Raw genomic sequence first — 12,408 nt, 5'->3', positions numbered from 1 at the left:
ACCAGCCCCCCTCCACTCCTCTTCTAGTCCAGTTGGAGCTCCATACTGAACACCCCCCCCCCGAGCGCCATATTCACACCCGACCATCATCAAGGCCTCCTGGTCCACGAGTCAGGCGTTGTGTCGCGATGAGAGGAAATCAGACCCGTTTCCGTCTCAACGTGTCACATGAGCAACATGATTGTGTGTCTGTTGGGTACCAGATGTCTCAAAAAGTTTTTTCAAAAAAACTTCAGTGAGAGAAGGGCATGGAGGAAAGGAAGAATCGACGATGGTTTGTAAACTATTAAATATGTAAATTTTCATAAAACTAATATCTGCTCTTGTAATCTGTGTTACACCTCTGTGTCGGGAAACCGAAACGCTGCATTTCATTGATTCAGTGAGGGTTGTTTTTTTTTTACTTCATCTGAAAATGTGTTGACTTTATATAAAGGCCTCCCAGATCGAAGTGACGGTTTCACCTCTAGAACTCTCTGATTGTTTACTACCATTGATTCAGACGTTCCCTCAGTGCCTGAAGCTTTTCTGACGCTCATGATGAAAGGTTCACATCCTAAAGCGATGATCCAGAGCTCATGACCACAGGTGAACGTTGGGATATACAGTAGATCGAGAAGACCAAACAATAGTGAATGTCCCCAGAAATGGCCAGCCTTCTAAAATTCACCTAAAAGCAAAGAAAAGTTTCATTTAGGAAGTCATATACAGTCCAGCACGCGGTGTTGTGTAGATGTGTCTTTGTTTCAGGTCCGGTTGGTTTGCCATAACTAAGGGAAACATGAATTCAGAAGTTGAATTTGAATGAATTCACATTTTGAAGGAAATATCAGGTCATCGATCCCTGAGTTGAAGCTCAAATTTGAACAAATTAACCTGAAAAGCAAAGATCAAGTTCACAAACCCGTCATTGTTTTGTTTTTACACTATTGAATAAAATTAACATTTAAAAGATGGATACACACACACACACACACACACACACACACACACACACACACACACACACACACACACACACACACACACACACAGAAACACAAAGCAAACAAATAAGTCAAATATGGAAACGAAAAATTATGAGAGAAAAAATAAACTTTTAACTACAATAAATTCACAACAATCAAACTTAATACCATACATGCAGTTGAGAAACACAGGCAGTGAACCTTCAGGTTCTGAGATGCCCCAGTTCATCTCCCACACTCCCCCGTAGATAAAACTTTATTTTTGTGACCTATTATTCCTTCATGTTAGTTTTGTGTGAAGCATGAGGGGAGCACAAATGGAATTCTGTTGTACAATCTTTCATTGTTGAATGGTAGGATTTAGGTGACAAAACTCACTCTAGATATAAATATAATAAGCAAACTCATGTTTCTGGAGCATGGCACCAACGTAAGCTCAGATATTTGGATTCCTACCACTTTGATAATTTCCCATTGCTTTAATTCCAATTGGTTTGATATTTTACTGTAATTTAATTTAAATTAAAGTTGCAATTCTTTTTTTGTTTTGTTTACTGTTTACACTATTTTAATATTGCTGTGTTACGTTGCTGTGCATCAGGAACATGTAACATGGTCATCATCAGTACTGATGAAATGATGATGCCACAACTCCCTGAACAACTATGTAACATTCCATATAAACTATGACCGCAAAATGTACATTGCTCGTGTGTGTGTGTGTGTGTGTGTGTGTGTGTGTGTATGTAATGAGTCAGGAGTTACAGTGTGAGGTGTGTCAGTGTGGAGGATGAGTGATTACAGTGGACAGTAATCCTGCAGATGGATTAGCAGGTGGTGTTAGGAGTAGAGGGGGTGAAGCGCACCACCACCCTTAAACTGTCACAATATGGAGCAGCAGCTCTGTTTGCTTCAATCCCGCAACCCACACCGGACGGGCTGACGTGTCAGACAACATGGGTTCTGGTCCCTGAAGTAATAACTTAGTTATAACATACTGACGAAGCCCGACAGATAAATATTTGAAGTTAGGAAGGTGGAAGCAGTCTGATGGCATCCTTCAGCTGGCTTCTCCACATACATGATATTAATTGTTATGTTCTTATACTCATCCATTCATCTTCTGAGAAGTTTTTATTGAAAATTTGCATAAATTATCATGCTATCTAAGTGCATGCGAAAGGTTTACTTTCTCTCTTTCACAATTGAGCAGAGGTGAGGATAACTAAAATCAGAATTTCCTAGATTTGTTTTCTTCTCTTTTTAATGCTGCAGATCTATAAATTGTGAATTCAAATTATGGTAAAAATGACTCATTTTTAAAAAAATACAGTTTTATTTAGTGCTTTATTTCTATGTCACATGTCCCTTAATTGGTGAAAACCCAAGTATCTGTGGTTGTTATGATGAGGAAAAAGTGTTATATATGATGCATTTATCCCAAAATAAAGTTAAAATGTGTGAAGAATGCTGTATGTCAAACAAATGCAAATTTATGGTTTAGATTCAGGTAATTTTAAATACCGTTATTTTACTTTTATTATCAGTATACTCTTATGTAATCAGCACAAACTAGAAATGGTATTGGTTGTTTATTTTTTTAGATGTTGTTCTCTATTTTCCACACTTTGGATTTGATGTTTTTCTGAGCATAACTTCATCAAACATTAATAGAAAGTGAAACAAAAGCTGGAAACAAAGCTGCGTCATGATTTGAAAAGTACTTTAGTTCACTGGGGTTCACTTTACTTTTTCGCTCTGAAAGATTGCGTACACCAGGTTTGGTTGCTATGGCAACTACTGCAGCAGGCCAAACCTGGAAGGAGCAAGTTTTGTTCAGGATCACAGATCAAAAAAGTATAAAAGGATTAACTCAGATTAAATCAGCTGTGAGAAAAAATAAAGCCACAACTTTTTCTTTTTGAAGGTAGTGACGACGAATCAGTTAGGAACAAAACCCTGCACCTTCTTTTGCATGTGTTTCCATGGGGAGGTCAGTCATACAGGCAACTATAAAATATTTCACTTCCACTTAGCTCATAATGAAGTATTAACTTTATGTGAGGAGGAGGAGGAGGATGAGAGTGGCTGGTAAAGCAGGTCACAGGTCAGGTTTATTCTGAGCAATGTTGACTTCTGGGGGAATGTCTGATGTGTGAAAAGAAACTGGATTTAATTTATGGTATTTTTCTGTCTTAATTGTAAGGATGGACATCTATAATTCGTCTTCATCACTATCCAGCACAGGTTCTTCCTCTCTTTCTCTTCAGGCCACAGTTCAGCTTTACCCAACAACCCGATGAGTGAGTTTTTACTGCCACCTGGTGGAGTATGTCTGGCATCTCCATTGAGATGGTTGTTCAATCGGAAGTCCCCATTAAAACATTTACCAGATTTGGTGAGTTTACAATGAACCCAACACATTCAATGGAGTAAGTTATTTCAATTAATATGCAGGATACCATTCGATGTTGTTGTTTTGAGCTATAATTAAAAACTTTATTATTATTTATTTATTATTTATTATTTAATATTGTTTATTATAAATAAAGGAATTAATGTCACCACAAAGCAGAGAACACTAACAATTTTCTTCAGAGGTAAAAGGCAAGAGCTCTCATTTCGTTCGTTCCGGATATGACCGGCAGGTGGCACTATAATCAGATAAGTGCTGAATATAAATGATAAACTACGACTAAACGACTTTAATATGAATTATAGTGACTGAAAAAAATCAGTCATCCGATTTATTGTTTGAATTTTTTTTATTGTTTGAATTTTACACGTTTCTGTGTTTCAACAACAGAATTGAGTGAAAAAATAGATTAAGAACAATAAACAAACTACGGAGCCCTATTCCTAATTGTGAAGCATTTTAAATGGAAACGTACTCAGATTTTTAACAGACACTGGATCCATACTAAAACTTTAACACAGAAATCAATACATATTACAGACAGCAGTGCACTACTTCACCTAAGGAGGCAGTAATGCAAATCAAAATGTTACGTCTGCAGTAAAAACACCAACGAAGAAGAAGAGGCTCCTCCCAAACCCGGATGTTTACTTTTTGTTCAAACTATTCAGCGTCAGATTGGAAAACAGCAGAGTCTGAACATCAGTCTTCAGACCAATCAATCTATTTAATTTCGTTATTTTTCTAAGAACTTAACGAAGATAAATTTTTCTGTTTGACCTGTTTAACCTCATATTTCACAAAAAGTAAACCTGACGCCACCGTTGATGGAGCAGGAGGACAGAACCGCTTCGGAACAACCGTGAACAGCATCTGACTGCTTGATATTCCGGGACGACCGCGGCTCGGTCCGGTCCTGCAGGATGCTCGGAGAGTCGTTCGCCTTCGTCGAGGACAGCTTCAGCCGCTTCCCGTCGCAGAGCAACATTTACGGGCTGTGCCAGGCCGGGGAACAGGAGCTGCTAGCGGCCACCCTCAAGGGGAAAGTGGTGTGTTTCAGGTACCAGGAGCTCCAGCAGAAGATCCGGCCTGTGGCTAAAGAGGTTCAGTTCACCTACATCCCAGGTAGAACATCGATGAATATAGTTCAACGTTCGCGATTGTATATACACAACACACATATAATGATAAATGAACTGTTAATGTATATTTAAAATATTCTAATTGGATGATAGCTTAGATTTCTACTGCATATTTGAAAATAGAGTCATACATTTAATTGAACTGTTCTGAACTCATCTCTGATGTCAATCACATTCTGTGGCATGCATAAAACAGATGAAATGAAATGTGAATTTGAAAAGTACATAAACGAGAACACTGACATTATAAGCTCTACAGTATATATTATATCGTTGTAACTTTCCAAGCATATTCGTAAGACACGTGTAATTAACTCCACGTCCCATTATAACTGTTCAGGTCAATCCCAATTGAATGCCACAACGCTAGATCTGCTGTTCATAGAATGTGTTCACGTATTTTTGTTCTGGATGGATCCTACAAAATGACATTTTCTTTCTTTTTCTAGTTGATGCAGAGATCGTATCAATAGATGCCTTCAACAAGTCACCTCCCAAAAGAGGCCTGGTGGTGGGCATCACATTTGTTAAGGTATTTTCCTGTTTAAATTACACCATGTGTATTCATAACTACAAACCATTACTGTGACAGTTGTGTATTTAATTATGGCTTAACTCCTGCAGGATTCTGGGGACAAAGCCACACCATTCCTGAATATCTACTGTGACTATGAGCCTGGCTCCGAGTTCAATCTGGAGTCTATCGCACGTAAGAGGAGCCATATGCTATTGTGCATAAATGTGCACTAACATGCATGCGCACGTTTCACATGCTGACGTTAATGTGTTTCTCTCAACAGAGAGCTGCCTTAACCTGGAGTTGCAGTTCACGCCCTTCCAGCTGTACCACACAGAGTAAGGTTTGAATATACAGTGCTTTCTAAATGGAGATGCATTAAGCACCAAAACCATGTCTTTTCCGCTCCTAAAGGAAGCTCGTACAAAGTTCAGTCTGATTTCAGTTGCCATGGTAACTACAGCTGCAGGCCATACTCTCAAGGGACGGGTTCAGGATTGCAGATCAAAACATAGAACAGAAGCAACTCCTGATCAGTCAGTTGCAAGGAAAAATAATTTTGCAGTCACTGTGCTGTGACAGAACTTGTTATGATTTACGGTCTATTTTCTGGGAAATTTAATAAAAATTCAAAATCACTTAAAATTCTTCCCCTGTCTGATGTGCATTCGAATCCTCCATTCATGTTTTGCTGAAATCAATTCTGTATTTTGTGTCTAAGTTATTAAAAATCGTATATGTCTTGTGGTGTTAAAGACAATTAGATTCTGACAGACCAACCTATAGACACGAGTTAAAACATATCCTGATCACAGAGATAATATTCATTTTTATGTTTTTATCACCTACTGCAGCTCATAGTTCATTACAATAAATAAATATCCATCACTAAAGGGTTTACATTCAAAAACATAATAATATAAACTCTACCATAACCTTACAACAACAAAAGATTAATATGTTGCAGAGATAGAATGTTACAGTTAATGTAAAATAGGATGGTAAATAAAACCACTTTATGATGATAATAATAGTAGTAAAGAGAAGCAAAATATTAGGATGGAAATAGAATACAGAGAAATGCATGGGGAAAATAACACTATTAAATAATACGGTTGAAAAAAGCATTCATGGAATATACTATAGAATCAAGGTAAAACATAAATTGGTTATTAGGAGTGCAGTAAATGGTGAAGTGAAGCTTTTCAAACCTGATTTAGACTCCTGAGTTTACATTGTGTGGAAGTACAGATGTGTCTGGAGGTCAGAATGTTTTTTCTGTCTCTGTCAGAGTTCAGTGTGATGATGGAGGCAGAGAGACGGTATTCCTGCTCAGTGGTCACGATCAGAGGATCCACTTGTACATGGAGGTCAGATCATGTATGTGTGTGTGTGGTTTATATAACAGGGAAGGTAATTTGTCAAAACAATCCTGAAAGCAGATGGTTGGTTTGTCGGAGAGAACACTGTGAAGGCTTTTTACACACCAGAGAGATGATAAAGAGTTTTACGCGTCTACAGGAGATGTAGCCTTACATTCCTGTTTTCAACAGAACGTGTCCCTCCACCAGTTTGAAGAGCAGCCAGTGGAGAAACTCTTCCCTGAACTCCAACAGCTGCCAAGCAAGTTAGTCCCAGTCCCTCTAATTCTACCTGTTCTGAAATTGTTTTTGATTTTTTTCTGTGTTACCCTGAGGAATATCCCAGTTAAGTGTTCTGAAATCTTGACCTAAAAGTCCATTCTGTTGTTGCTCAGTCTGTGAAGCTGAAGTTTACCAGAATGCTGGAAGCTCCGTTCTTACCTCAGGACGACGGTGCAGAACTAGGAAAACGTGCATTGAAATGAAAATTTGACTATTGAATATTTTTGTTTCATGACTGTTCTCTCCTTTCTGCTTTCCTCTGCTTGATTGCTTGCTTTTCTGTTTAAATAAAGGTTTAATATAAAGTAGGTGACATTGAGCTCCTCTACGTATTACTGATAAAGTAATTTCATTGTCAGGAGAAATCTAAAAAACGTCGAATGTCTTTTAAAGCAGCAACACTTAGAAACAGATTAGTGAAAACAGTGAAGGTGACAAAGAGAAGAGAAACAGGGTTTCGCTATCATCCCGTGAGTAAACTGTATCACCATTCTATTTATAATGTCCGTGCTTGCTCTTCCTCCATGCAGTGTGCTGTGGTTAGATGTAGTCAGCATAGACGGGGGCCGGCGGCTCTCAGCTTATGGCTGTCAGAACGGCTGCGTTGGATTGGCTCTGGTCAACCAGAAAGGACCAGGTGAGGAAGACCAGACGGTAAAAGCCGTGTGTCGGTTCAGAGGCCGCGTCAATGAAAGGCTGTAGGTTGAACGTGTCACTGCGATGAGGCCGTTACTAAGCCTCCCTCACATGCGACCTTTGTGTTTGTGTCGGTGACGGCCTGGCTCACCCACAGAGCGATGCTGAAGCATCTCACGATGCTCGGCGCGTGTCTGACCTTCGTAGGTCGCACCCTTTGAAGAATGCAACCCTTTAATTGAGATGCGGTTGGAGAAAAGAGTTTGGTCACATGACATTTTCACAGGTTATTTCCAGAGTGGGACGGAGGAACATGCTGGAATCATCCATTCTTCCATCCAGCTGAACACATCTGTTCCCTGTGTTGCTTCCTAAGTACTCTCCAGCAGTTGGGAAGCAGCACACAGGAACCAAACTTTGGCCTTTTTTACGGTCTCTATTAGTTCCTCCTGCTGCGCTCCATGAAAATCCAGACGTTCCACCCCATAACCACCGCTTTAAGCGGTTAACGGCAGTTTGTAGTCTGCAAAGATCACCATAAACTTTTGGACCCAATCACCGCAGCAGCTTGTCAGCTTGTTGCTCAGTCCTTCACACACACACACACGCACGCATGCACTCACACACGCACACACACACACACACACACTCTTTACGCTGACATGTTCTTTACTACTTCTGTAACAGTTGTAGCACTGTTAACTATTATTATTTACATTAATGACTTGATTCAGATTTTTATTTTTTTTTTGCAGAATCTTTTTGCCGTGTTCTTTTTTACCAGAGAATAATAAAACAAAGTTTTAAAGCTTGACTCATAAACATTAATAGAAGCTTTGCATGTACAAATAATGACACTGGTTCCAGTCCCAGTCTGTGTTTCTGCTGTTTATTTCGTGACCGGGGCGACGAACATATGATGCCAACTTTCCGGAGCCCAACAATTCTGTCTATGAGTATCCTTAAATATTGTACAGTGTGTTCCAGCGTCTGATAAGCTTTTGAAGTATTTCTGTTACTCCAACTGGACTTACTGGATTGCATTTTATGTCTCACTGGCACCTTAAATAAATCCAACCACCCCGACCCCCCATATACTATTTACACTTTATTGACACTGTAAATTTGTCGTCTATAAAAATGAGACATACTCTAATGTGGGATCGAGAACATAAACTAGCATGCATGCTAGCTGGTTTCATTGCCTTGTTAGAGTACTATGTGGTGTGCTATGTCATATACAGTATCTAGTCAAACAGATCATAGTAGGCTATTGTCGGTGTATTTTTATAAAAACTGTATGAGCCAATAAATCTTTAACAAACACAGAATAGAAAATTCAGCCATCGACTTCTCTACAAGCGAATGGATTCGAGAGACGTGTCTTAGTACACGAAACAAGCAAAATTTTAAAAAAGCTGCTTCTCCACAACATCTGAAGAAGATGAGGACTTGATTTTATGCATGATGAAAACAAATTATATAGGTAGCAAATTAACTACAGTGAAGAATTCACCAAAGAAAAAGGTATAAATTACGTCATTCTAAAGTCTCAAGTTTGAAAACTGCTGATTGGATTTTTAAAGTAAAGGTCTATCATGGCTTTTCATTCTTGGCTTTGTATGAAGTGACTTTGAAATGACTTTGCTTTGAATGCAGCTATTACTCATGATTTAGTTGTTTTTCGTTTTGTTTTTTTAATCAGAGGTTCTGGAGAGCTGGCAGTTCCAGTTCGACAGTCCGATCTCTACGGTGCTGCTGTTCCCTTTGAGCTGCCGAACCGCCTCCGACCAACCCGGTGACAAGAGAGGTATGTATCTGGTAACTGTCTGAAGTTTGACTTACACCCCTGTCTGTCTCTTCTTTATGTTAACTGGTTTGGAGATTCAGTGTAAATAATGTGAGGTCACTGAAATTCTTGTTTTAGTCACATTTTATTTTGTGCTTTTCCTGTCTTCACACTTGAATTATTTGGTATTCTGACTCTGGTTTTTCTAGAAATATATTTTATTTTTATTCATCTACATCGATCACTAGATGAGTTCAAGGATTTTCTTGTCTCATCTGAACCTTTTGTCTTTTTCAGGTGTGGAGATGGATGGCTACAACCTCCTGGTGACCAGTGCGATAGAGATGGCGGTGGTCTACAGGTCTGAGTCGGATCACCTTATGAACGAGTCGGTGGACCGATGATTTGGTTTGATCAGTTCTGTATTTGGGTGTCTGCTTTCCTGCAGAGACGTCCAGGAGCGGGGCCTGTCCCAGCCGGTGTATCTCCCAGACAGCGACCAGTGGGACGCAGTGCTCTGTGCTCTGGTCATCGACCTGGATTTTGACGGACAGAAGGAGTTGCTGTTGGGAACGTACGGCCAGGTCAGAGGCCTCTTTAAGGATTGAGTTGGCGATGCTCTCAGCCGCAGGCCCATTGTTTACTACAGCAAACTTAAAGCTTTTAGGTACATTCAGAGTGCCATTTCTAAAACAGTAATAACATCTTGAAATTGCAGATGGGTGTATTTCAGGCAGCAGGGTTATTGTATCATCAACTGAGTGTGTGTCATCATAGTAATGAAGGAACACTTCACCTGGTGCTACAGCGACTCTCACTGATGGGTTTTTAATAGCTTTTGAACATCAATGGAGCTCTATAGTACACAGGAAGGAGATATACTGGCTTTAGATTAGGGCTATGTGAGACGACAAAATCTATCGACCGATGACAGAAAAACAGAGTTTCATTTTATGTGTTACCGTTTATATAGTTGGGACACAAATCACACTTTTTATGGCGATATTGCGTCAAGCAGCATAAGGAGGGAAGGCAGGATGCAGCAGTGACTGATGTTAAACCTCGAATAACACCTGAGATGAGCTGAGATGTTTAAGTAAATGTAAGCAGGTTGTGAGTAAAGGGTGAGCGCCGCAGTTATGATATCATTCTACAGGAAACATCAAACAGGATCAATAACTTCTAATCGCGACAAACACAAACACAACAACCTTGTGTATTTTGTCTTTTACGGCTTATATGTTGATATTTTTAAGCGTGCTCTATGCCCAATTGAAAAAATTCGATTGTGTGTATTCTCCATTGCTGTGTTGTGTCTAGAATCATGAATATTATCCAGTTTTTATGCAGCAGACCTTCAGAGTGACTTTAAATCAGTTTTTTCTTTATAAAAAAGTAAAGAACTGGATGTGTTGAAATATCCAGTTATTAAAAGCTACAACAACTTATCACTAATTTAAGCTTAAACTTTGGTGACGCTAATATTTTTCTCCTTTGAAGTAAGCTCCAAGTTCCTTTCAACATGGACTAAAATGAGATGTTTCCATGGAAACCACACAAAACAAAATCTATATATTTTTAAATATCAAATAGCACAACCACATAATATGGTTTACATGTAATTTTGGTGAAGCTAGAATGTATAATTTGAGGACGTATAGAGGATGATGTCCACTCCATGTTTATGGGGGAGGGAGGTGAGGTAGAATGTCATCAGACCCCCCCCCCCCTTTAAAAATGGAGTGAGGTGAGATGACTCCTACATGACAGATTAGGACATGTTTGCTGTCGATGTTGTCAAAAGTCTTCTGCCTTTTTTTTGCCACGCAGGAACTGCTTTGTTACAAATTCCAGACGGCAGGAAGTGGAGAAGGCAGACAGTTTCAGCTTCAGTGGAGGCGGAGCTTCAAGAGTCCTCTGTTGTCCGTTATCTACTTAGACTTGACCGGGGACGGTTTGAGAGAGCTGGCCGTCCTCACGCTAAAGGGACTGCACATCTTACAGGTATGCAGAGAGGAGCTCATCTGCATGATTCACTCTCACCCTATTGGACACTTTCCTTATTGTATTTTCTAAACAAACCTGTAATGGAGCTCACTTCTGCAGGAGGCTGCTGTCCTCTGCTGGTTGGAGAACTGCATGAGCAGCTCTTCTTCATACAATCCACTTTATTTCTAGAGCACGATTTAAGCAAACACAAGGTTTCCAAAGTGCTGCACAGTCAATAAATAACAACACAACAGACGCACAATAAAACAATGAACTCAATGCGATAAAGTTTTTTAATTAAAATTCAATAAAATAAGTTAAAAACTGAAATAAAATCAGATAAAAAAAATTCAAATTAGATATAAAATCATCATGCATCTACAGTATAAATTGAACTGACCACCAGTTCTGAACATCTAAATACTGAACGTCTCATCTGTTATTGGGCTCCTCTTTGCTCTTCTTTTCAGCACACTCTCGCCCGCACCGCTGATCTGGTTCTGGAGCGGCTCGCCCAGAAGGTGTCAGTGCCGACGACTCGTTCTGAGCCAGACTCGACAAAAAGTCACGACACTGAGGAGGAGGATGTTTTAGAACCGAAGGAGGAATGTACAACAACTGCCTCCGTTTAAGAAAAGCGGGCCTTTTATTTGCTCTGTTTAACTCTGGGTCAGACTGAAACGTTATTGACGGATGAGTTCACAACTGTTGCATTCAGTTGTGATGACTTCAGTGTCACATTAATGGAAAATATCTTTGGAGTTTGGACTTTTATGCAGTAGCCATGAAAGGAATTGGAGGAAATTAATCGTTGCTCTCTGTGCGCTTAGAATCCCAAGTAAACATAATGTGATTTTGAATAGGAACCGTTCTGAATAAATAAATCTATAATTCATTTCTCACTACTCAAATTGTTAGTTCCTGATATTTCCAATGAATTTTTCACCAATGGAAATGTCCACTGCAGATATCTTTATTTATAGTGAGACAACTTTAACCACAAAGACCATTCAGACTCAACTATTGATATCTATAAATCAGGTTTGACTCATTACAATCCCAGGACCACCTCATGTCTGAAAATAATATAAAAAGTCATTTAAGTGTTGAAAATTCATGAGGTAGCTCCAGCCAATTTAAAATCAATTTCTCATGTTGTGTTGACATATTGGCCATGTTGATATCTGAAATGGGGAAATTAAGTTTCCCTACGTTAGAATCCTATTAAGAAATGCATTTGTTGTGAAAAAAACAAAAAAAACAAACCATGTTAGAATTATTTTATTGATATGTATTTGTAGGATCCTT

At 39.2% G+C, this 12,408-nt stretch overlaps 1 protein-coding gene across 1 annotated transcript; it reads left to right on the top strand.

Moving 5' to 3' along the window:
• Nucleotides 1-4,042: 4,042 nt before the first annotated feature.
• kptn (kaptin (actin binding protein)) lies at nucleotides 4,043-12,367 on the top strand. Its single transcript, XM_068331051.1, has 12 exons — nucleotides 4,043-4,509; nucleotides 4,976-5,058; nucleotides 5,151-5,235; nucleotides 5,327-5,381; nucleotides 6,335-6,413; nucleotides 6,597-6,670; nucleotides 7,217-7,323; nucleotides 9,028-9,132; nucleotides 9,409-9,472; nucleotides 9,560-9,695; nucleotides 10,942-11,115; nucleotides 11,571-12,367. The coding sequence occupies exons 1-12, from the start codon at nucleotides 4,308-4,310 to the stop codon at nucleotides 11,730-11,732; spliced, it is 1,326 nt and encodes a 441-aa protein (XP_068187152.1). The 5' UTR covers nucleotides 4,043-4,307; the 3' UTR covers nucleotides 11,733-12,367.
• The last annotated feature ends 41 nt before the right edge of the window (nucleotides 12,368-12,408 follow it).

Source organism: Antennarius striatus, chromosome 13 (genome assembly GCF_040054535.1).
Source record: "Antennarius striatus isolate MH-2024 chromosome 13, ASM4005453v1, whole genome shotgun sequence".
In the NCBI taxonomy this organism is placed as follows: Eukaryota; Metazoa; Chordata; class Actinopteri; order Lophiiformes; family Antennariidae; genus Antennarius; species Antennarius striatus.
Note: the sequence above shows the minus strand (reverse complement) of the source record. Positions and strands in the feature narration are given on the sequence as shown.